Raw genomic sequence first — 26897 nt, 5'->3', positions numbered from 1 at the left:
AAGTATGGCATTGGTAGTATTGTATTTAATGACATTTGGCACAGACAGACCAGAAATGCCTCCGAATTTCAGTGGCCAATCAATGGTAGTTTTGAGATCCCCCGTATTGAATACTTAGAGTCGATTTTGCTTAAGAAGAAGGCTAGGCCAGCAGCCTTTGATGTGTTACAAAATTGGAAAAAGGAAGCATTACAGCAGCTTAAAAGTAGGGATAAACATGCACGACGTCATAAAACGAATGCCGAAAAGGCATTGTTATATGACAAGGAAAAACGATTAGATGAAACCCAAAAAATGGACAGAGCTTTTTCGCTCGGAGTCCAGAAAATTTATCCTTCTAAAGATTTCCATGTTTCCGAGGAGTTTATTGAGAAAATATTAAACGAACGGAGGCCTGATTCTTCAGCGCCACCTCCGTATGCTCCTGTTGTGGGCGCTCTTCCCATTCCTGCTATTGCTCCTATCGTTATTCCTACTCCTCTTACACAGCCTACTACCCCTAGTTCCTTAGTTGTCGTTCCTCCGTCTATTTCGTCTGTTACTTTACCTCTTTCCCCTGCACCCATGTTAGGTTCACCCACACTTTCGATTTCGGGGAGTCCTGTGTTTATTAAATCAGATCCTGGTGCAGGGTCGGGGATGGTGACTCGTAGTACTGTTCCTGCGGGCAGGAAACAGGAACTATTTGCTTGGGCTAAACATTGCATGGAAAAAGGTGATCAAAATGAGGTATTATCAACATTATCTAATTTGCACGATTTTCCCGAGAAAAACGTTTTTATTGAAGGACTGGGGATTCATTTAGGTGTAATGTGGGGTAGATTGCAGACTTCGGACCTCCCACAAGGGGTGAGAGATCTGAACGCTTTGGCACTCTCAAGGGATACCGAACAGAAAGTATATGGACATGTTGATAGATTGTTTGAGTTTAGACAGGATTTTGAAAGATTACAAAATGAGGATGATGAGGACGATAGGATATATCTGCAGAAACGGTTCCTTTCGTATCGAAGATCAGCACCCGAGGAAGTACGGATCTGTACTAGAGATGCGGTTCGATGGATCTCGGATTCATCAATACCGCCGGACGAGGTATACGATACATATAGTCAATATACGGTAGAAATGCAAAGGAAGGTAATTCAAGTGATGGTACAGCACTTGCAGGAAGAATGTATAAGAAAGAAGGTTGGTTGCCCCACAGACTTATTAGGTATTTGTAAAAGAGCTTTTTCGCCTGACACTTCCACAGCTGCTTTAGCGCTTGATTTGGCCTTATTACTCAGTAAGCGGTCGGAGGTCCCTATATCCCAGTTGCCTATGAGAGAGGTCCCTCCGACCCTTGTCCCAAAAGTAGAAATCCCCGCCAACGCGGCGACTGGTGCTCCCGCGGTGGATATCCCAGCACACTACGTATCACAGTTTGTTCACGTCCCGTTCTCTCGACAGGAAGTGAACACGATCAGACAATCAGTCCCTGATATTAGGAAGAACCCGACAGGGTTTTATAAAGAAATAGAATCCGTTTTGCAGTCTTCCGTGTTCACCTTAAGTGACATGGATTTATTGTTCCCAGTGCTTTTACCTGTTGATGTATGGAAGCAGGTACGGACAGTAGATGATGTGCCGGGGTTAGGGGATACATGGGTAAATCTAACTAGAATAGATGGGGAACGACCAGCTGGTGAGAAACCACCACAGGTAATAGTCACTTTACCTGATAGAATAGTTGCCAAATTGAAAACTATAATTCCAGAAAAAAGGATTATTTGGGACAAGCTTACGGCCTGTGTCCAAGGAAAAACTGAAGGTACCACTGAATTCTTTAATAGGTTTGAACAGGTGTTCTCCGACTTCAGTGGACAGGATTTGGGTACAGAGTCGGGGAAGAGGTTGTTTGTGGACAAATTTGTGCGTGGATTGTTGCCCGACATCCAGTCACAAATTATGTCCTCAGAGAGCGCTTGGCAGGCAAAATCTCAGTCAGAGGTTTTGCATATGGCTCAGTATTATGAGAATCGGGTTAATAACGAAAAAGAGAAAATCGAAAAAAGAAGGGGTGACCTAAAAACTAAGGTATTGTTGCAGCAAATTGTCAGGCACCCCAGAGGAGGTACGACACAAACTAGAGGTCAGTACATTCCAAGAGGAAATACTCCTCTAAATTCTATAAATATTAATCAGTGTGCTTATTGCCGCCAGGAAGGTCACTGGCGAGCACAGTGCCCTGCCCTCAGTCAGAGGTCAGGAGGCACATTCGGAGGTATGGGTAGGCGACCACGGGGCCGCCCTGGAGCAAGGGGTCCTGATAGGGGTCAGCTTCTACGAGATCCCCAGCAACCTTTTTCACAGGAAAATCAGACTTCGAGTATGGACTCGAAGAATATATTTGATCACCCTTCCGCCGTCTATCTTTCTGAGGAACTTCCTTTTGATGAAGTTCTGCCTTACTAGGATTGCCCGAAGCAGCGTTTGGAACCTTTACCTATTCCCGTTATTCAGAAGGGCCCCTATGTTGAATTATTGGTAGGGAATAGGAAACATCAGTTCTTGATCGACACTGGAGCGCAGAAGTGCTCCATTGACCATTCTCGGGTTCCAAACATTCCCCTGTCAGGGCAAACAAACGTTTCTATAGGGTTCTCTGGTATACCAACTGTTTGTCCGGTCTCTGCGCCGGTATCCGTTTCGTTGGGCCCTTTTACAGACCAGTGCCCTTTTCTTCTTACTTCAAACTGTGGAGAAAACTTGCTGGGGTTGAATTTGTTGAAGAAACTGAATGCAGTGATCCATTGTACCCCTGACGGAATAAGATTGACAGTTTCACCACAGCAACCTTTTAACTCCCAGTACTTGACCCGACCTCTACCTCCCGAGTTTGGTATTGTTCCGGAATGTTTGTGGGCAATAGACGACAATGATGTCGGAATATTGCACGTTGAGCCCGTTAAGATAGTCTTGAAACATGGGGTTAAACTACCGCGCATTCCGCAATATAAAATTTCAGTTGAGGGCGAACGCGCTCTGAAATGCATTGTCTCCGATTTTGTACATCGTGGAGTGATCGAAGAGATTACAGGTAGCTTATGTAATAGTCCGATCTTACCGGTATATAAGAAAGGCGACAATGCAATTCCGTACCGGTTTATAATAGATCTTCGTGCTATTAACCGGGTAGTGGCCCCACAATTTCCAATCGTGCCGGATGTAACAACAATCTTAACAATGATCCCTGCTACGGCTACGCACTTCAGTGTCGTAGATTTGAAAAACGCCTTCTTTAGTATTCCGATACACAAGGAGAGCAGGTATTTGTTTGCGTTCACCTTGGGGGGACGCTCATTTACATTTACAAGGGCACCTCAAGGGTATACTGAAAGTCCTAGTATCTATAGTAGAGCCTTAAAAGAGCAGCTCGACACCCTTGAACTGCCACCTACTTGCACGCTGCTTCAATATGTAGACGATTTGCTCTTAGCTGCAGACTCTGAGAAAGCTTGTAAAGAAGGCACTATATTGTTGCTTGTTCATTTAGCTGAACATGGACACAAAGCTTCACTTAAGAAATTTCAATATTGTTGCCAGGAGGTTGCCTATTTAGGCTACCTCCTGTCAAAAGAGGGGAGAAGATTGACACCTGAACGAATAAAACACATTTCTGGCATGTCTGTCCCAAAAACACAGAAGGAAGTCAGAGCCCTGATAGGGATGGCGTCCTACTGTAGACTGTGGATCCCGAACTTTGCCCTAGTGGTAAAACCGATGTTGGCTTTGACGAGGAAGGGCATTTCTTTGCCACTGCCATGGGAATCGGAACATCAACGATCATTTGAGCTTCTCAAAGCCGCGCTGTGTTCAGCACCGGTTCTGGGTACACCAAATTACGATAAGGCCTTTGTGTTGTTTGTGCATGAATGTAATGGATGTGCTTTGTCTATGTTAACGCAGGAACATGGAGGGAAGAATAGGCCGTGCGGCTATTATTCCTCCGCCCTCGATCCTGTCGCATGCGCTTTGCCGCGATGTCTGCGCGCTGTTGCTGCTGCTGCTGCGTCTGTAAAACAGAGTGAGGGGATGGTCCTAGGCCACGATTTGATTTTGATGGTACCTCACTCTGTTGATATTCTATTGAATAAAACTCAAACACAACACCTTACTTCTGCCCGGTTGACCAGGTATGAATTAGTTCTATTCGCTCCTCATATCCAAATTAAAAGGTGTTGTGTTCTCAATCCGGCTGAACTTTTGCCTCTCCCGCAAACTTCTGCTTGCGGCGATGGTGGATCACATGACTGCCTGTACGCCACCGAACAAGAAACAAAGGGCAGAATAGACCTCTCAGATACTCCTTTGGAGAATGCGGAAGGGGAGCTGTTTTGTGATGGCTCCTGCTTTAAACTTCCGAATGGCACATCTACAGCTGCTTATGCAGTTACTACTTTGAACAAGATCGTAGAAACTAAAAGGATTCCGCATAACTCTGCGCAGGCCGCAGAGATTATAGCGTTGACTCGTGCTTGTGAGCTCTCCCAAGGGCATAGGGTTAATATTTATACGGATAGTCAGTACGCCTTTGGGGTGGCTCACAACTTCGGAAAATTGTGGTCGGAAAGAGGGTTTCTGACCTCACATGGGACCAAGATTCAGCATGGTCCCTTAATAGTACAGTTACTTTCAGCACTCTCACTCCCTAAACAACTAGCGATTATGAAATGTGCAGCCCATCGCAAGGTCATAGATGATGTGGGCAAAGGGAATGCTTTTGCAGACTCGATAGCTAGACAAACAGCTACAGACCTTAGCACAGACATGTATACCTCAAGGGAAGTTAGAGATGGTTGTATAATAGATGAAGGCATTGGGTCTGTGCGAGATATGCAGACTGATGCTTCTGTTGAAGAATCTAGGAAATGGGCTGAAGGCATGGGGAAATTGGATGACGAAGGGTGTTGGGTGGACGCATCTGACGGGAAATGGTTGCTTCCTGATTCTTATGTATTAGCAATGGTCACAATGGCACACGGTCCAACACATGTGTGCGCCCAGCAAATTGCGACGATATTACAGCAGGTTTGGGTGAATGATAGAATTTTGGAAACTGCAAAAAGACATGTTAGTAGTTGTATGATTTGCCTACAACACAATGTGGGTAAAGGGACAGTGACTCCAAGGGGAAGTTTCGGGCCCCCCTCTGTCCCCTTTGAAACCATTCACCTTGATTTCATTGAAATGGAACGTTGTAATAACTTGAAATATGTTCTTGTTATCATTTGTGCTTTTAGCAAGTGGGTCGAGGCTTTCCCTGCTAAAGAAGCTACCGCCGTGACTACCGCAAAGATCTTGGTGAAAGAATATTTTCCTCGATTTGGGCTCCCGAGGATAATCTGGTCGGACAACGGCCCACATTTCATCGCAGCTGTAATATTGCAAATATGTGTTGCCTTAGGGATTGAGAAACGTTTTCATTCAGCTAGGCACCCTCAAAGTGCGGGGTTGGTAGAAAGACACAACGGTATTTTGAAAAACAAACTTGCGAAAACATGTGCTGAGACTAAATTGAAATGGCCAGATGCTTTACCTATTGTATTGTTAACTATGCGCACCACACCCCAGACTAGAACTGGGCTTTCTCCATTTGAGGTAGTGATGGGAAGGCCTGCTAATATTTGGGGCCTCCCTAAACCTAAAGCCCTGAGGGATGTGGAGAATGTATTGCTTGTAGATTATTGTAATCAATTGACTAAAAATCTGTATTTCATCTACCACCAGGTGAATGCCGCCTTACCTGTACGGTTTACGGGCCCAGGACACGATATATTGCCTGGCAGCTGGATCCTGGTAAAGGCCTACGAAAGGTCTTCCTGTCTCGCGCCTCGCTGGCGGGGACCCTACCAGGTTTTATTGGTCACCAGGACGGCAGTGCGGGTGGCAGGAAAGAAGAACTGGATACATGCAACTCACATCAAGAAGATCCCTCACCCGACGCCACACGTTACAGAAGAAACAGAACCCCTCGCTGGTGCTGCACTCTCTGATCTCGGAGTAGCAGGCAGCGTTGTGAGTGCGTCGGAGAAGTTCTCTGAGCCTGAGGAGCTCGGGGAGCCGTCCATTTTGTCTCCGCACTCCCTTGATCAATCACTTCCGGAAAACCTTGATTCAAGTTCTGCGACTTCCATCGCCACCGACGTGACGCCCCCCTCGGGGAGCGACGATACTTTGCTTTTGGATTCAAACTTGGGTATCATCAGGTACAACCTTCGACCACGCGCTGCACGAGTATAGTGCATTTGAAAGGAAGAAGGAGTGATTGAAATACTATTGTCTTCCCCTTTTTTTTGGAACAAAGAAAGGGGGGGGTTCTGTTGGCTAGGGTTGGAGAGGACTAAGAAGTCGCGCGGCCGAAGTGCCGCCAGCAACGAACATTGGGGGCGTCGATCGGGATAGCCATGATGCCTGCCGCCTTCACCGCTGCTCCTCGTATTGAACTTTTAGATAAGGAGGTGACCAGTTCGAACAATGGACAATGTGCCTGGGCCCTGAAAACGTACTGTTGTGTTCTTGTTTTGATTACTGTTAGTTTTGCAACTGCTGCCGTGGGACTTTGGTACTTTGAAGAGATTTATCCTTTGAAGCCTTTGTTACCGACCGAAATTGTACCAACTGTTTTGACTCCCTCTGTACACCTTCATACTCTGTCCCCTAGGGACTCTTGGCATAGACAGAAATATCATAATAACACTTTGATGATAGTAATGAATGCTACACATGCTATTCTTAATAGGAGTAATTGTTGGATTTGCACTCACTTACCACAGCATGGGAACAAGGGACTGGGATGGTATATACATCCCTTACCTCTAACGACTTCCTGCTATGCCTCTCTTAGAGCACTCTTCTTTGGCCGATGGAATGATAGCATCTCAGGGAACTTCGATGGCACTAATCTGAATGAATTTGAAAGACGTGAATTGACTCCCCTGGGATGCTCGCTTTTCGCAAATAGGAGTAGACCTAATATCGCTTCTATTAGGCCGTCTGATAAACTTTCCTTTCCTTTCCAAAATCTAGTTTCTTTCAAGATGGCTCCGATAGGCAATAAGGATGCCATGCCTCCTTCTTATTCTGTAAATCACAATCCTGATCCTGTCCCTTTCTGTGTACAAAGAAATGGCACTAGGCCAATGGGAGATTTTGAGCCTTGTATACATATTGTAAATTTGACTGGGGAAAATAGGCCTTTGTATGTAGGGGGACCCGTTTATTTTGTTTGTGGTAGTTTAGCTTTTCCCTGGTTGCCCAAGGATTGGCAGGGGACTTGTTATTTAGGGATATTGTTACCAGGTGTATTTATAGCCAGTACCTTAGAGGTATCCAAGGCTCGCCCGCGACGAGATAGTGATGGAGATACCCCCGGACAAGTGTTCGGGGATATAGCCAAATCAGTAGTCCCCTTTTGGGGACAAATAGCAAATTCAGAAAACATCAGGGGATTAGCGAGGGTATTGGAGAAAACGATCAACCGGACCACGGACATACTTTACAATATGACCTTAGAGCAAAAGGCGATAAGATTGGTAGCACTGCAAAATCGGATGGCATTAGATGTCATTTTAGCCGAACGAGGTGGAGTATGTAAATTAGTGGGGTCCGCTTGTTGCGTTTTCGTACCAGATTCTTCACCAACAATATTTAAAGCAATTCAGAATTTACACACTCTTAGTTCTGAAGTCCATATCCCTGTAGGAGACTGGAGCCTTAGTACTTGGTTTTGGGATTCTCTACGATCTTGGGGGTGGAAGGTGCTTTCTGTCATTTTAGGTATTTTAGGGACTCTGTTATTCCTTTGCTGCTGTTTTCAATGCCTCCCGAGTATATGCGGAATGATAGGGGGATGTTGTGCCCAAGTTATGAGCGCAATAGGGTGTAGAATATATACCCCGAAGACAGCATCTAAAGAGTTCATGTTGCAAGAAGTTCTTACGAACGACCTTTTGGCTATTGATATTTCAGACAATGATGCGGAACCTATGGATGTTGATGCCTTCAAGTATTTTCAAAAGTATTAGAAAAATGTTTTAGCACTTGGCATAGGCCAAAAGGAGGGTCTGTGGAAATCGATATAATATTGTGACCCCAATCGCATTGTTTAAATGTATGTTGGCCTACGCCAAGCTGTCTAAAGAATACTATGTACATAGGTTCCGCGGCAAGGTCTTGACCTTAATGTATCGTGTAAGCTGCCATTTTGGATCTAGCCGCCATTTTAGGTATTCTTGCAGTGTGGAAGTCACCCCGAATCACAAAATGGAGGCCGAATGACATTGCAAGTAAGACTTCGGCCATGGTGACCTCCGCACACGTGAATAAATAATATGTCCGCAGGCTACGTGTTAGGGTCATGAACTAAGACCCTGTCCTCTGTTCAACTTTTGTGTAAATATGTAACTGTATCAGCGGAACTGATCTAATGTATGTAAATTGTGTGTTTGACCTGGCTACGAACCCTAGCCATGGTTCCAAGAATGGTTAACTCGCAAGAGGGCTGGCCAATGTGGTACAAATTGTATAAAAACCCAAGCATCCCGATGATCGGTCTCTCCCACTTTCAGTGCGAACCTAACGTTGAAGGTTCGTGTGTTAGTCAGAGGGCCGAATAGCTATTCGCATGTCAATTGACTTTGATAACTTGGTAACTTTGTAACTTTGAAATAAAGCGCTTTATATGGTTCTTTGTAACCTGTGTTGGTGTGTTTCCATTTGGGCTTCCCGGCCTCATGTCAATTTCTCTGTTTCCACAGTGGGTCATTGACCAATTGAAACATGACAGAAATGATTTCTCGCTACCAACTAGGCTCCTTAAGTTAGAACAACAATATATTTTGCGTCTCTGTACGCATTTATATGGCCTGAATGATGAAGTACAGTGGTTGTCTTTACTCACTTAAACCAGCCGTGTCCAATCTATGTCGATTTCGAACTGTTGAGACTAGGGTCCCGTAATTTAATATAATTTTCATTTTTATTCGGAGGCTTTGTTCCATCCTTATAATTACTTTTATAATTGTCTATTTCTGACTGACCATGCTTGTTTACACAGTCAATCACAGGCCTTTTTCACTCACCCAACATGGCCGCCATATAGGGTTCTGCCATTGCTGCTGGCAATGTGTTCTATTCATCACACATGGTGTGAGATCCGCGCTCAGAGCAGCCTTGTTTAATATCATGAATCATGAACCCATGAGCGACGCACTATGCCACTTGTGCCTTGCAGCGTCTTCCAACCGACTTGACCGGTTATTAGTCTACATCAGGAACATTACCCCCAGCTAGGCGCGGTCTTTATGTACTTCGAGCACACATGGGCTGACCAACCCACCCTGGCACCCTAGTTTAGCCACGCATAGTACTGAGATCACGATGGTGCTTTGTCGACCTTTCATGACATCTGATGTAGGGCTTTATTCCTTGGTTTACAGATGCATCGCCAAGATGGCTGGATACCTATGCCTTGATGTGGTTGTTGTCGTAGCATTTCCCGCATGGTCTGACTCAACCTGTTATTTGAATTCAGCCATTTTTCAACTGGTTTTGCCTCCAGTGAGTCTATCCCCCCTCCCTTTCCTGGCAATGAAATTGTTCTGCCCACCCAACCCCGCACACCCCCTCTTCACTCGCCCTGCTTCCCTAACACAAAGGGTTCATCATTGAGACGCTCACAATCCCGGCATGGTCCACGGGTGTTATCCTCGGTGGGCACAGTGTTTTTCTCTTCTTAAATGTCACTGGTGGACACATGGATTGGTATACCATAACTATGGCTGTTTTTGAAATGCCACTGTGGTTGTTAACAAGACATGGGCAGCAACTAAGATCCATGTTTTTTGGCTTTCCCCACAAATTCTGTAAATTACAGACTGGGGCATTATTTTTTGTGTGTTCAACACGACTCAACACAAAGGCAGAGAAACGACAGATGTGCCTCACTCTTAGGCCCATCACCGCGATCCTCGATGTATCGCAGGTGTGAGAAACGTTATTCACTCAGACAGCCATTCAGACCATACCCAATCAATGATTTGGACAAAATGGAAATTACATTGATAGAGCAAGTCGACTAACTGGAAAACCAAAGACCAATGAAGTCATCACTGACATCACGACGTAGCCAAACTTATACATGAAGTACATATTCATCCATTCATGAAGATACACAAACATGCACTAGTTTATTGCATATAGGCACGAAGCACATGCTTATCACCCACAAAGGTAGAGGACGGACACACATATATATTTCTTTATATCCATATCCTTCGCCAAACCTGAAACCGCAAGATGCAAAGAGTTCATGTATTTACCTTGCACATGCTTGATTGCCACTAACATAGAGATGCCATAGGGAATGGTATTGAAGCTTTAGGTCTCTGAAATGTGTGACAGAGGAGAGACAGGCTTTGGGTATATGGAAAGGCTGACGATCACGGTAGCCAAAGGCGAGCAGAAATGAGGCACTTAGCCAAGGACAAGTGGAGACAGGAAAATTCCAGTTACCTAGACAATGAGAACACCTGCAGAACATCTGGCTTAAATCCTCATAATTACAAGCAGGACAGCTCCATCTCGTGTTCTCAACACACTTGACCCAACTGAACAGGACAATACCCATTCAACCAAGGTGGACTAAGAGGACTGTTCCCATCAAACCAAAGGGGAAATTTTACAAATGTTGCCCACAAACTGCCAACTGAATGCACTCTCCCAGGCTTAGGTGATCAGAGGCAACATTAGGGAAAGCTTTGCACCTCCATGTTCATTCCCATTGCCTTGAAAGGGTACACTCTGGTAACTGTCCAGTGCACCAGCGATGAGAGGACACATTCTGCCCAATCCAGATTCACCTTTCACACAGGGATATAATTTGTCGCAAGGGCCAATGGTATCTCTGCGACCCTACAATATTGAAGATTGATATTAGTAGAGGTGGTCTTAGGAGGAGCCACTAGATATGGCTATCCAATAGTAGAGCTAATCTGTATTGCTACCATATGTAGCTTACCCAAACTGACCAACGTAAATGTGTGATAGGTTTCTGGGATGGAACCTGGTTTTGTGACATCATACCGGGATAAAACCAGGTGACACATGCTTAGAAGACGAGAGCTCCGGAGGTACTTGTTTTTCTGGTGTGATCCCTGTCATTTTGTTTGTTAATAAAAGACAGTGGACCTCATTACGGCCATGGCGCTCCCGAAATGAAGGTTGTCGGTACGGGACCTGCACCCTTCATTACGGGACGCCCTATTACGAGGTTCCCTTGCGGGACCCGGTAAGGGCGCCTGGTAAAACCAGGCATCCTTAGCGGTTCCCACGAGGGGACCAGCGAGCTAATAACGGACCTGTTATGAACGGGCCCGTTATTAGCTCCCTCCCCATTCCCATTGAGCCCTATGGGGGCTCAAATGGGGATGGGTTTTTCCAATGAGGACTTACCGGGTCCTCCATGGTTGGAATAGCCCGGTAAGTCCTCATTGGAGGAACCCGTTACTGGAACCCGGTATGGAGGCAGCCATGCCCTATAAAGGGCATGGCTGCCTCCATACTCGTAATGAGGCCCAGTAACTTTTCCCCACGGCTGAGTCTTCCGTTCGTGTGGTGGGCCCAAGTGTTTGCTGCTGATAATTGGAGTGACTGCTAGAGAGCCCCGGCCACACCTATACAAAAGGACAAGTGTTATTCACCTCCGTCAGGACCACATGAACTAGGTGGCGGGCCTGACCAAAGAAAGAACTCTGGCAGCCCCCCCCCCACCCCCGTGCAAAGCCGAGGTAATGGAGGTAAGCCCTAGTGCAGAACGAGATTCACCTTCTCTCTGTTGGATCACATGGCAAATCACCCGAAACTATGCTTCGATGCTTCCCAACACGCAGCTTGTTCTTACACCACTCATAATTGCTTTGTAATTTGCACAAGGCTACGTCTTCCATGCAGAGGTGTCTCCTAGATGGTGATCAGAGGAGCCATTAGGCTGCATTTTGGACTTCCATTTAAAGAGCCCCAGAGGCCACCAAAGTAATCTGCAAAAAACAGACAGAACTCTGTTCACTGTAATAGCACGGGCCAAAATCGTCAATTCAGACTGGGTAGGACTGCTTGACAGGTTAATCATCTGCCACACAAAATACCCACCTATCACTGTATGCAGCCTCATACAATATAGCACTGAAATAAAGAGGTGGTGTATTTGTGGTGAAGCCAGGGCCCGGAACTGAAGATATGCTCACTGCTTCAATACATACAAATCTCTGGGCCTTTAACACATTAGTAAATAGTCCCTGTCAGGCTGCTGAGACGTGGATCTTTTTTGGCTAAAAGTGAAACCAAGCTGGAATTCCTGCTTCGAGGCACTACTCTTCTGGCCTTCTGCATAGATTTCTACCTTTGTTCGATGGAACTGAAGTACATTCTGTCAAGGTGCACACACACAATGGAAGTGTCAAATGTTCAGTACTCCATTAGGTAATGTTTAATTTGAAATAGTTAAAATGTAGGCTTGGGTGCATTTTTCAATGCTCATAATAGGCTGAGTGTTTGTGTTCCCTGTTATGTTATGTTATTTTATTTATAAAATGTAGTCCCTGTAGTCCTGTACAGAAATGATGCAAAGCAATTAGTAAATTAGATATTACACAAATCAAGAAATATTCACAAGCATGTTTATGTGAGTAAATGTGCATTATAAATGTGTAAACTATTGCACTTCAAAACATACAAAAATGGATCGGATGCATACAAGTGAGTTAGTCTGTGAGAAATGAGAATGCCCCTTAAATCTGACATGCAAAACGCATGTCTCTGATTCAAGAAAAGATGCAAAAAGCCACAACACATCCGCTAGGAAGTGTTGAGGGACACTCAATGTTGAGAACTATATGTTACTAGTCAAAGAGCAATGCAATAGTACCCCTTCCTGCTTGGTGTCTTCCACCTTCGACGCTTCCAGCTTTGGTTTCTTCATATCGGGAGAAGTGGCGCAGGTAAAGCCAGCCGATAAGGCGGCAAGTGCATCCTCCTCCCCCATCGGAGGTTGCTGAGAAGACAATAAAGACTTGTTAATGCTCATCATACCAATCAATTAGTAAACTAAAGTTAGGACATTTGTTAAGATCGCGTTCCCTTTTTACGATCAATCCAAATTGAGATCTATTCGAAACCTTGAGGGTAACAACCTATTATGGGTGAGAAGGAAGAGGCTCAACACTGCATAGCACTCAAGTCTGTGCTTCGAAGCCGTTCCTATTCCTTATTATCCTTTCCGATTCTTAGCATGGGATCATACGAATGTGAGGGAAAAGACAGATGTTGCATTGCCAGAAACAGTGCATGCTAAATGCCAACCAATGGTACAGCTTTGGATGAAAATGTATTGTGAGGGCTGGTTAACTTAACATGACTGCCTATTAAGACACAGACACATGGGCCTGAAATGCTAGTGTGGAGGGTAAACTGGCTAGGAGACGACGGGGTTACTTACCAGGTGCCGAATAACTCCCATTAACGGTCAAGACATCCCACCGTCTGCCTCTCTCTGCTGTGCTGTTTAAAAGGTCTTGGGTCAGTACTTGGAATGAGCTCTGTTTCAGAGGCTTAGAGCAGTAATGGCAGACTGCATTCTGGGGAACCTCATTAGCTGCCCTGTTCTAACATTCAAACGAGTAGGCTAATTTGTCAACAATGCTGCAGAGAGATGGCCCACTGCAACAAAATAATAGGCCCTTATTAGCGGTGGTGGGCCATTATCATCTGGCAAGAGGTTCCAGAAGTAGTCTCTCTTGAATTTCCAGGGCAGCCAGAGCAGACATTCGAGGAGCTAATGGCGGAAACTGAGTGGGAGCCAAGGCAGGTCAAGTGAGTGGAATTTGCTCGGGAAGGCAGATTTTCCCTAGCCATAGTTAACATCGTTCTCGAAGTGACAAGGTTAGACAAATTATGTCAGGCAGGAGGAATGGCAATATTTTGAACATAAACACTTTTGATGTTATGACAGGAGGGACTGTAAAACCTCAGGATTCCTCGACAGCCCCACACTATATAAACTGGACTGACCCCATGAAAGGAAAGTACAATAGCGACAAATCGCAAAAAAAGTGAATCCAGCCTAATTGAAACAATGCAACTTTCAAGAACTCATGGACCTCCCTCGCCACTAACCGTACTAAAACCTTCTACTTTATTAAAAATCTTATATTTTACTCCAAACTCCACGCCAAATACAACACACACATAGCTCTACCACAGCACAAACGGGAAATGACACCGCAAACAGTACACCCCCACTGTAATATCACTCAACCCAACACACTAAATCTCCAGCTATCCGCCACAGACGCACAAAACAATCCCATATAAACTCACATACCAAACCAACACCTACACCATACCATATAGAAGCAAACCCAACACACACTGACGTTTTCTCTGAACTGAAGCTACCAACAACATAGCAAAAAGCTCTCTTGCACCATATCTATGTCCCACTAACTAACTCTCTCCAGACCTTCTTCCTTCCATTTCAGATCTTCAACCCCTTCCTTGCCCACCCCTCACCCCAGCCCTCCCAAGCTCTTGGAGACCATGAAAATGGCAGAGGTGCACAGTATAAACCTCAATAACATAACATTACTAAATCTGCATTCACCTTGATGCTCACCAACTGTAGCCAACCAAATCAAAACGGGAAAGTTGAGGAATGACTAGGAAGGAGAAAGCCCACATCATTTGTGGGCAAGAGGCCTTAAACTAACAAGATCAGAGTTTATCACATTAACATATTGTTTTTATCCCGTTTGGCTAATCAAAGTAAGTTGGAAGGGCAAGGAGAATTTATAACAGAGTAAAACCCATAAGTGTAAGAAGCATTTTAATAAAGAACCAGGCATGAGGAGAGTCCAAAGCATCAGCCTAGAGATCGCCCCCCTGATAAGGAAGGGTGTAAGTGCAAAGGAAAGAATAGAAATAGGAATACTTTGAAATAGGAATACCTGCACATCTGGCATTATACAAAGAAGTGCAAGATGATCAAAGAGGTAAGGAGACATGGGCAAGGTGTCTGCCCTTACGCATTTCATAGACAAATGGGAGAGAACATCATTTTTTAGCGGCACCTTGCAGACACAGCACCCTTTTCATCATCACAAGTAACAGACTCTCTTTTGAAGGACTTTATCACTAGCCACATTACCGCTGGCCCAAAAGATGCAGCCTGAGCAACAATACATTTCAATGTCAGATTCATGACCTCAATGGACTTTTCAGTAAGATCTGGTGCACCATGGAGGGGTAGGTACTAAATAGGTGAATACATTTTCAGGAACCAGGATGCAAAGAGCAATATTGTATGCACACAAGTACTACATTTGTATTATGAGGTGCCAGGAGCAGCCTCAGATGTTAGAGATTAAGTCGGATGTGTGTGACTTATTAACATCCGTGGTCAGGTAAACATGAAGGACCTCGATCTGGTGAGGATAAATGCATCCCGCCTAAGGAAAACTGTTTGCCCATGGCCCCTCAGTCGAGCAGACGATGCGTAGGAGTGACATGCTGGCTCACAAGCAGCACTACCACAGCACTCCTGGCGAATGCCAGCACAACAAGACCCTAGAGAAAATAGGAATAATTGGAAAGAAAGAAAATAACTTTCCATTTAAGGGACCTTAAATGTTTTTGAATGTAAAAGGCATAGGCTTGAAGTCTTCCCACATGGGCAGCCATTCCTTACAGCGAATGAGGAATGGACCCTCTTTAGAAGGCTGCAATCCTGGAACAAGAGATTTTTGGATTTTGTACTAAGAGTCAGTGCTTCTGCGCTCATCAAGTGACATCTATGGATCCTCTTGTTCGCTCACTCACAGAATGCATTATGTAAGGTCAATCCAGACTTCTGTCCTTGAGAGGTGGATCGACTGAGTGTTACAGAGTTGGTTAAAGCTTACACAGCCACTGCCACACATCAGCATGCTTGGGCAACAAGCATTGTACAGGTGTGCATCTTTACAGAAGTTAATGGCTAAGGTTAGCATTTTCCATGTACAAGAGAAAAACGCACAAAGGCATCAAGCCCTACCGTTGGGGCTTCTTCAGGCTTTATTAGCTTTCCACTGCTATCTTTACCCTAGAAGAAAAGAAAATATTAAATACTCAATTTAAATTCCAGAAATGGCACAGCACATTTACCAACACCTCTTTATGTGTGACTTACATCCAGTAAGTTCCTATACTCTGGGGGAATGGTCCAGTCATCTTCACCTAGTTTCTTTATCTTCATTGAGGTGGCCGTCTCCTGCAGTGCAGCAAAGGAAATGGGTTAGGAAATACACACCGGAACAGCTGTGTGCATACTTATGGCTACTTTGATCAACGTAACAAATGAAGGGGTTTAAGAAATGCATACTTAAAGTGTTAGGGAATTTTACAAAAGACCACCTATGTTAAGACTTTGGAAGGCTCACACTTGGGACACAGTGCTCCAATTCTTAGTATAGGTCTGAACCACACAAGTTATGTTGGTAGCAATGGCTGAGTAGCCAGGCTTATCTTAGGATGGAGGAAGGGCTGTAGGAAGGTACAAAGAACTTAGAGTATAAACATAGGCCAAAGAAACAATGACCACTAAACGTTATATACAAGAAAATTGTTTCTTTTATATATACATTAAGGTGATTCTTCAGAAAGGTAAATGTGAGAAACCTGAGGCGTTTCTCCCAGGCTATTCCCAGGGATCCCTAACTCTGGTGGCCAGGGGAGGGCCCTTGCTCTTGGATCCCAATCCTGGGGGCGGACAAGCGAGGGAGGATCACCTGGGCTGCAAGTCCTTGGGGACTGCGGGAGGAGTGCCCTTGGGCGAGACATGGTATCACCTTTTTCCAAAATAACTCCACCCGACATTCCCTCATTTGAAATAGGATACTGTTGAAAAAGTCCCATTATGCCCCAATAATTTTCTGTAAAAAGTACACTTACCCCCTTCAACCTGACAAAAACCCACATCATTTTTCAATAATCACTCGGAAAAACTACAACTCCCACAATCCCTCCACACTATCTTTTCCAAAAACCACTGGGATGAGGAAGAGGAAACCCTGAGCCACAAAGACTACCCATCGGAACCAATGCACAATGTGTTCCTATGGGCAGTCTCAAGTTTGTCCCGCTAATGAGGCCAGGCTGCAAGTTGACTCTCCGAGGGAGTAAAAAAGGTGGAACACAGAGGTGCACACTGAGCGAGCTGGGGATGCTGAATGGAGCACAGAGGCCAGGAGGACCAATGACTGCCTAAATGCCAGGCCTGCGAGTACAGTGGAGGCTGCAGTGTGGCGAGGGAGTGCCAACTCCAGGAAGCCAAACCAGGGGCAGCTGGGGTCACCTGGCACAACCCACACCACAGCTCCACCCCTGGGCAAACAGGAGAGCCCAGGCCTTTGAAGGGCAGGTGGTAGGACCCTGACCTCAACAAACATCCCCTTGAGCATTTACTGCTCCCAAAAATGTGAGAAATCCATTTTCAGGGAACGAAGTAGGAGCAAAATAAAATAAATGTGCATTCTGGGACTGGAAGTCCAAAGACATTTATTTTGGAAAATTGCGAGGGGTCCGAGCCCGACTGAGGGAGACCCATCTGTGACCCTTAAGAAGGGTCCGAGCCCGAATGAGGGAGACAAATCGGTGAACTTTAAAAGGGCCCAAGCCCGACTGAGGGAGATTCATGTGAAACTAAAGGAGAGGTCTGAGTCCGACTGAGGGAGACCCTGAAAGGCAGAGAGAAGCTGGTGAATCCTATGTTGTGTGTTCAAGATACCCACGCCCTCCCGCATGAGTGAAAGAGTTGGGAATGTGGAGCAACCGCTGTGGTATCGTCCTTGGCCCCCTGATAAAAAGTCGCGACCCAGAAGTCAACACAGCCGGTGAGTTAAGAAAACTGTGCCAGGCAGGTGTGTGTTGAAGCGAAGGTTGCAAGCGGAAAAACAGTATCAAGAGCGAATTCAATTTGAATAATGGAATGTGGAGAAGTAATGAACTGAATAGATGGTGAGTGATCCGGCACAGTGAAAGTGTCGGTTCGAAGGTCTCAGTTCAATGCAAGCCGTAGAGAAAGATTGAACTGTGTTTTGGTTTGTCGACAAGAGACACCGAAAGGGGAAAAGGAATAAGTACTCAGAGTGGTCATGCAGGGTATTTGTCAAACCCCTCGCACATTCAAATGTCTTCGATTGCTTGAACCTGGAAAAGGAGTGTGAGCAACCGGTCCGAGCCCGGCTGAGGGAGACCTGTGGACTAAGGAGAATCTGTGAATTGAAAGATCCCCTCCTGGCAGAGGGAGGCCATGAAGTTTGTGAGTCTTAGTTTGTGAACTTTTTACCCTGGAGAAAAGGAACTTTGTTTTGTATACATCCAAGGCATCCTGCGACCCAGAGACTTCTTATGTGAATAAGAGTCTTTGCTGTGGAAGGCCCTCAACTGTGTCCTGAACTGCATCCTCATGCCCAAGAAGCCAGAGTGTGTTCTAGTGCTTGAGTGTGCCACCTTTTCCTGTGCTGAAAACGTGGGGAAGGGAACCTTAATACTCAGTCATTCTGATGCATTATTTTTGGACACTCTTTTCTTTTACATACATATGTTCCCAGAACATATTTGTTGTAATAGTGTAAGGGCAGGCAATAGGTTTTGTTAGTATAGGCTATTTGGTTTTGACAGACGTCATGAGGACTGTTTTATTTATTAGTTTATGGTTTAGCGTGCTCCCATCTTTAGATATAATGAAAGATAGGCGTTTTTCTAATGCATACTGTTAAATAAATACCCTTGAACTGTTCATCATTTGTGCCTTTCTTCACTATTGATACCATGCCTTCCTCACAGTAAGTACTAGAAAAACCAATGCAATATTCAAAGCAAGTAATTTTCGTAATACTTGTAGAATGTCAGTATGGAATTCAAAAGGTAAGTAAAATACTTCTGTAATAATTTTTTCAGGTAAGATGGCACACAACCAACATAAAGCAGGTAAAAACTTTGTCAACACATGTAATACATTTCTCAATGGTCTAACAATTGAGAAGTCCATCCCTATCTAGTTATGAGTGTCTCAGTCAGATTGGAGGGCAGGACAGGCAAGGCAGCAGCAGAAAGGCAGTAGTTCCAGGAGACTTGTAACAAGCAAGTAAAGCTTTTCTATTGTAAAATGGGTTCGGGGACCTCAGAGAAGGCTCCCTGAAGGCACAAAGGCATTGGGCCTGGGCAAACGGGTGAACTCCCAAACACACGAATCAGCCATCTGGCAACACAGGAGGAGCAAAGCAACTCTAGTTAACTTCTACCAAGAATCTCTCAGTACCTCAAACTTGAAGAAGAGGATGCAGCACGGTGCATCTGTGATGCAGCAGCAGACCCGGTCACCGGATTCTTGGTCAGGCAGATGAAGGAAGGGACACTGCAATGGATCTCGCAGCAGCAGTCAAGTGAAGAGGCTCCAGGCAACGGATTCATCGTGGTTCTGTGATTTTGGCATCCTTTCCAAAGCACCAGTGAAGAACGGTTACTTTCTGGTTGATTCGTCTCGCTTTTTTGGTCCAGCACTTTAAGGAGTGGAATCCTGCCTCTGGATATCCGGAAGGAGTCCTCCAAAGTTGCATGAGGATTCGATCTTTGTAAGGTGATGCACTGCACAAGGCCATAGGTCCCAGGGTATGGCCGGTTGCAGTCGGTGAAGGTCACAGCTTATCATGGAATGGCTCCAAATGCAGGTCACCTTGAGACTGATTGCTCTGTCCAGTTTAAGGGAGAGTCGTCCTCTTTGGAGTTCTCCTGATGCTTGTAAAGAGGGGTCAGACAGCAGCTGTTACTCAGAAGACATGCCTGGTCGCTTGGAGGGAGCTGCGCATGTCTCTCCTCTTATTCCTCATTGGTTCTTCAGTTCAAGTGGTCTGCTCTCCTTCAGCCTCAGGATCCATGCCTTTTATGCAGGTTCCCAGCCAATCAGCACACCTGTGCCATTAAAACTCTGGGTGGTGGCTGTCCTCCTAGGACAGCCAGCCTCCCAGTTGAAACTGGTTCCATGCAGGCACAGAACACAAAGACCAGCACAGATTCGGAGTCCTCCCCTGTTTCCTGTCTTCACAGACACACTGGTGTCTTGGCGGGCTTCACAAATGGATCCCACTGAAGACAAAAGTCAAACAAGGACCTTCCCCTACCCTGCACAGCAGAAGAAGGACTAAGAAAGGACAAGCCATCTTGAATTGGCGAGAAAAGAAAACTGTCCCCAGTTTGGGTCAATGGTGACCCTTCTGTGCCTTACTGCAGCTGTGAGTACAACCTGGGAGTAGGAATTACACAAAAGTAGGTAGGATTAAACCACTGCCACCAGACATTCAGAATCGCTCGTCACTGTAACAAAAAGGTTACAGTAGCAGTGATAAAAGGGATACAGCGTAGCCCCTCGGCACTCCACATAAGGTGAGGTGTGCTGATCTCACAATAGAAAAAGATAGGAAGGATACAAATATGCCTCCGGCCCGTGGGAACATGTGCTGCCATAAGGAAAATACCGGAATATAAAAAGGGAAGCTCAAAGGGCTCCCAGCAACACTGCTCAGAGAGTGCTGTGTGCTACAAAAGTCAATGACAGATGCCACACAACTTGGAGGAAAGCATGACTCCAAGAAAATAGTATTAAACGACATATGAAAGTATCCCAAACGATAGGGTAAAAGAAAAGGGTTCACATTCACTCAGGAGACCTGACAGAAAACTCAGTAGTCCAGCAAAAAGTGCTGGGGGACTCACATGTGACGTGGATTTCACATAAACATGACAATCTACCCAGCACTAAGCATGTGTGTGCATATAGCAGTGTCTCCAGTGTAGCAAAGGTACGGATTTAAGAAATACATACTTGAGCGTTTGTTTATACACTGGCGTCTCACCTGGGCAGTGACACAAAGGAAGGGGTTTAGGAAATACAAATCTCAAAATTTGTGTGTGCATACTGTTGTCTCCCCTGGCCAGCGTAACAAAGGAAAGGGTTTAAGAAACACATACTTCAGCATTTGTGTGTGTATAGTACAGCAGTGTTTCCTCTGGGCAGTGCAACAAAGGAAGGGGTTATGAAATACATACCAGACCAAACTGGGCTCTTTCTGTCACTCTTTGAATTCGCTTAAAGTCTGTACTTCAGGGCCTAAAACTGTTTTTCTTAAGCATGCAAAGCTGGGACAATCTGGAGAGGCCTTCCTGCAGAGTCAGTGTGCCTCTGTAACACTGATGGGTTGTTAAGAAGAAACACTTCAGACAGTTGCACAAATACAGAATGGTGGAAACCTCTGCAATAGGCATCATCAGCCTAGACCGAGGGGACATAATTACACCTCCTATGGTCATTGATGACAAGAGGTATGACCCATATACTAAAAAGCATATATTAACATGATGGGTTTTCAATGCTAGGGCTCACTCCCCATGACATACAACAGTATAGACTACCAAGCTTTGGTCATCACACAGTGCTATTATCAACCAAATGACTGACACGCCAATACGCCCTTAAAACCATGCAAGACCCTAAAAACGTCTTTCATCTTTCATTGGATTTAGAAGGGATCAAACCACAAAAGAATAAAACAGATTATCAACTTTTAAAAATACAAAGCGCTGGGAAAAAAGCCTGTTCCCCATTCTTAAGAAGCACTGCTCTTGTAAGTCAGTATCATGCGAATAACCCATCTTTCTTTGCTTCTCCCCCCACCCCCTGACACCTTCCACAAGCTTACATTTGTCATCCTTTCCAAGCCTTTGGACTACTAAGACCAACTACCCCTGGTTAACCGGCCTAGGGATTCCAGGTCAAATTGCCAACCTTCTTACGCACAGTCCACTGCCAGGAACACATCAACCCGGTGGTCCCTGGCAGAGCAACAAGTCAAGTCAATGTCTGAACATTGCGCTCCTTCATAAACAACTTATCTTCCTAGAACCTCATTAGTAATGGGACATTTCCCCGGGGAGCGCCATCAGCTCTTTCATGCTTCTTTATCATCTGACGGAACACCACTACATCCAGGATGGCCATCCAAGATGGCCATCCACTCTTGGGTGTTGCCCCAATAATCGCGCAAGAAGAAAACAGAACAGTGGCATTTCAGTCAAAATGTGTGTGCACGAGCAAACCTAAGAAACGTTTGGAAATGTAATATTTTATCCTCACTGATGGGAGCCTAGGTCTAGACTAGGTTACACTAAAGAAACATTGTGAAACATTGCTGTATCCTAACATGTTTCCTTCAAGATGTCCCCGTCTTGACAGATGGGTTTCCTTTTTTATCAACAAGGGGAAACTCCTGTCAAGCAGAGAGAAGAGGAGAACTGTCTCTCCTCTTCCCCGGGACAGCGCTCCCCTTTTTACTGTCAAGAAGGGCAAAATACCTAGGGTTATGCCGTCTTCCCAATGCCTATCCATGCACCAGACTTATGATAACGTTGGGAGGGAACTGGCCTTACCAGCAGCTCAATTTATAAAGCCGGGAACAAACTTGTGGAGTGTGATTTTGTTTGAGAGAGGTGTTGTGTCGGAAACATTACATTTTATTGACCCATTTTCCCTCAGAATTGTGGTACAACCAGTTGCTGGACTAGTTTTACTGTAGTATTTTGTAATGTTCATAATAAATATATACAAAGTGCAGTTTGTTGGTATTTGATTAGGTAACTGTCTCTGTGTAGCATTAAAAAAACATACCCAGCAGTCTGTTAAAGATCTTTCTTTCAAACTCATGCACAATAAAACCCTGCAAGGCCATTATTATGCAGATAATATGTTACTTTATATCAATAGCATTTTTTGCCCGGTAACAGCCTTTCAGCAGTCTGACTTTTTATTATCTGGCGTGGGTATCATTGGGGCATTTATTGAGCGTGGACCTAGCTTTGGTCGTAGTCGTGGCGGGAAGGAAACAGGTACAAGGAAGCAGCGAGCGAACAACGGGGAGGACGGGCAATTTGACTGCAAGGGATCTACTAGCAATCGGGAGGATGTAGGGGGAGCAGATGAACCAGTCTCAGGTCAGGAAGGGAGTGTAGGGTGTGTGTTGGGGAGGAGCCTTTCCTTCCAGAGCAGGGTCCGACTTACCGTAATTTCAGGACCGGTGTACTTTGGCGACTCTGGGACACTTTCTGGCCCTTCAAGGGTGCCCATCAGCTCATCCAATGCACTATCGAGTCCACTCTAACAAAATGAAAACATTCATGATTAGATCATTGCAATAATTACTGTGGCCTTACTACAGACCCAAGGCCTGTTCTCACTGTGATCTCATTCAGATGCACATCCATTTCCCACCACTTTTGGAGTAGCGTCAAACTTCAGACAATTGCAAAAGTGTTGGAAAAGTGCCACAATTCTGCTTGGCAACATGAGACAGCATCCATTGACTACCCGGGGCAGGACAGCTATGCAGGACATTCTATTGTGTTGGAAGTGGTTTCTAAAAAGCAGCACAAGCGACCCGTGCAACTGGTGCTGTTGCACAGCAACAGCGGTGCCGTGCATCCAAGAACCAGCTATTATAAGAACAAGGAACTGACCTCATCCCGACAAAAAATATTTTTACACACACTATTACTTCCCGTGTGCTTCTTTACAAACAGAAGGCTTAAGGCTAATTCGCCTGTATAACAATGAATGGAGAACCCAAACACTCTGGATATCTGATTAGTTTGATATCTCAGGCTACCCCGAAGCATCCAGTGTTACTGCCTTGGAGCAAAAAACAATAAACAGTAAACCAGGTGTCAAGTCCTATGGTTCAGGGACCAAGGTGTTCGTGATTCCAAACCAGTGCCAAAGGTAAGGTCAATCCTAGGATTGATCTCTATACAACTCCCACCAGTTGATCCTCCAAGCTACCAGGAGGACCTTACCTTTGGCACTGGTTTGGAATCACGAACACCTTGGTCCCTGAACCATAGGACTTGACACCTGGTTCACTAGCCGTGGCCACAAATACACTAGACTCTGGTGGGGGACGCATTTGGTTGCTTTTCCCTACCACATACAATCAGGACGTGTTGGGGTTTTGTTTTTCTTTTTTCTTCCTTTGTCCCGTTTTTTATTGGATAGACTGTTTATTCATCTATATATTTTGTGGATGGTTTTTGTTTGAAAATGTTCATTCCTTGCCAACACTTGAGTGTATGTCTTACACTAGCTGATGTAATTTATTATGCACGCTAATGGTCACTGATTCTTTTGAAAGTGTCATTTCTGTAAATACTCGTTTTTGGAGATCATCTTTACTTGTTAGACAATAACTGCAAAATTAATAAAAAGCCACTAAGCTATTACAGCAGTTTTCTTTATGTATTGTTTTTAGCTCCAAGGCGGTAACACTGGATGCTTCGGGGTAGCCTGAGATATCAAACTAATCAGATATCCAGAGTATTTGGGTTCTACATTCATTGTTATACAGGCGAATTAGCCTTAAGCCTTCTGTTTGTAAAGAACCACACGGGAAGTAATAGTGTGTGTAAAAATATTTTTTGTCGGGATGAGGTCAGTTCCTTGTTCGTATAATAGCATTTTCTATGCCCTTTACCTGACCTTCCCAATACATAGGGCCTTCCCTCCTGTTTACTCGTGCATCCAAGAACCATCAGGGCAGAAACTCCTGAGCACTAAATCAGCAGCCAACCACACATCATCAGCCTGTACCGCTGTACGCGTCAAATGCGAATGCTAGGACCACCAAACTACACCAAACTACACTGGCCGGTTAAAAGGTCACCTTGAATGCCTGAACTCTAGCTATAGAACCCAAGTGGGAATTTACAAATGCTTAAAGGCCCATTTGTATTTATTATATTAACTCCCCCACCCCACAATTGCCATTGTGCAGAAAGCATGAGTTGCGGTGAGGGGAGGGTTGCAGATAATTAAACCTGGAGGAGGCCAGAGGAGGAAAAGGGCATTTGTTTATGCCAGGGCTGATGGGCTATTAAGGAGTACTTTACCAATGCGTACATTAGGGTAGATGTTTACGTTATGGAATGCTTATTTAGGCTATTCCGTCAGAACATCTGCTGGTGCCCACCAGTTTTCCCATGGCCTTATTGTGTAAGCCATAGAGTTCTGAGCCACAGAGAAGAGCACTCGCCGTTTCGATTGAAGGAGTCTTGCGGTGGGCAGTATCAGGTTTGTGCTGGGAATCCTAATGATCTCTGTGCTGTGTCGCCTGCCGCTGTCTCTGCTTTTAGAGACGGGTTCGAGGCAGTGTTTCCAGGAAAGGGGCGGGCGATATCAAAGTGGCATCTGTAAAGGGTAACAGCACTCTACATAACCTCTTGTTACTGGCTTTGCAGCAATTCTGCAAACATATTATTGATGCTAGTCTAGAAAAAGATGCCCGTCCCATTGGGCATCAACTTGTTGTAGGTTTACTCATGTGGCAGAGTTCTCAAGTTTCCCTTGGCCATTCACGAGAAGGGAATCCAGTCCTGTGCTTGCTCGGAATTCTGGGACTTAGGAAAGTAACAACTAGCAGTCCCAGAGTCCAAAGGGTCTAAAGGGCTCAAATGTGGTACTTTTTAAGTGCCTGGTACAGCTTTCCCCCTTATTGCAAATGTAGAGAGTGACGATTCACTACAATCCAAAATCAGCATCATCTTACACCAGAACTCCACAGATTTAAGAGTGAAGGGAATCCATCAATCATTTGATTAACGCTTCCCAGGTGATGACAAGGGATTCCTCAGCAGTGCCACACTGCTCCCTCTTCCCTGGTCTACTATTGGCTATCTAGCAAAGCACCACAAGTGGCAAGGTAACAACACACTCAGAATGCAAGTGCTGTTCAATAAGGGAAGTAGTTCATGGCACTCTGCTGAGCAAATTTGGTCAAGAGAGCGACCGTATTACCCAACATGCCGGCCCCAAGTTGCCCACTTTCCCCCGCTGTGCAGTGATGGAAACTGAATCCATGATACAGTGAAAAAACTCAATTATATGGCGAGGGCAATACATGTGAAAACATCCATTGTTGTGAGTTATGCAAAAATGCATTCCCAAAGGGGAAAAAAGCACACAGGATTGTAATGATCAACACTAGCCGCTGGGTGATCTCGTGACCTCTGCTTCTGTGAAGTCCCCTGTAGATGGCTGGAGGGTGACGTGTACTAGGACGTGCGCTAGGACTCAAGCATGCAACCGGATGAGCGGGACATTGCAATGCCGGAGTGGTCTGAAAGCTCTATCGTTTAGCACACTGAAGACCGTTCTTACGTCTGATGATGCTTCATCTGCTAAAGGCTTCTCGTCTTCTTTAGTCTGAAAGAAATAAGCATTTTATTGGAGTAGAGAGCACTTTTGGAAAAAGAATCACTGTAGGCACGCTTAAGGTGTTCATGAAATCTTGAAGGGTGGGTCTGGAGCAGGGTGTGCGAGTGTGCTTTCACAGGTATGACGTTTTGTTACAAAATGCCTCATTGCATGAAATTGTGTTTTTTAATGTGTACACCTTCCTCTTGCTTGTACGGAAACTCACACATCACCCGCTCCTCCAGCTCTGCACCTTTACCCAACCCTCTTCCATCACTGTGTTTTTATTTCTTTCTTCCCAAAATCAATTTTGCATCTCGTTTTAGTTTTTATTTGTGTGTATTCATTTATCCCCCCTTTTATTTTTAACTGAATACCAATAGTTTGCCTTACCTCCAAGTGAATTCTCTCACAGTGAAATAGTACATTGTACCATCTCACCCCATCACACTGGGCGATAGTCTGCACTCCCTATTCCTCTTCTCTGTTGTGTCCACCGCATTCATCTTACACACAGTCAGCTCTCGCCTTG

The 26897-nt window shown here is 45.1% G+C and overlaps 1 protein-coding gene across 13 annotated transcripts in view; it reads right to left on the bottom strand.

Moving 5' to 3' along the window:
* Positions 1-26897, bottom strand: part of CAST (calpastatin) — a 757786-nt gene that overhangs the window by 304335 nt on the left and 426554 nt on the right. For all 13 annotated transcript variants that reach the window (XM_069627659.1, XM_069627661.1, XM_069627656.1 and 10 more), the window contains 5 exons: positions 26330-26374; positions 23183-23278; positions 16262-16342; positions 16127-16174; positions 12965-13090 (listed from right to left, as the gene is read on the bottom strand). In XM_069627659.1, the coding sequence (XP_069483760.1) occupies positions 12965-13090; positions 16127-16174; positions 16262-16342; positions 23183-23278; positions 26330-26374 (396 nt within the window). The remainder of the gene's footprint in view (positions 1-12964; positions 13091-16126; positions 16175-16261; positions 16343-23182; positions 23279-26329; positions 26375-26897) is intronic.

The sequence above is a fragment of the Ambystoma mexicanum genome, chromosome 6p, assembly GCF_040938575.1.
Source record: "Ambystoma mexicanum isolate Mex_15411 chromosome 6p, UKY_AmexF1_1, whole genome shotgun sequence".
Classification (NCBI taxonomy): Eukaryota; Metazoa; Chordata; class Amphibia; order Caudata; family Ambystomatidae; genus Ambystoma; species Ambystoma mexicanum.
This window is presented reverse-complemented; position numbering and strand designations above follow the sequence as displayed.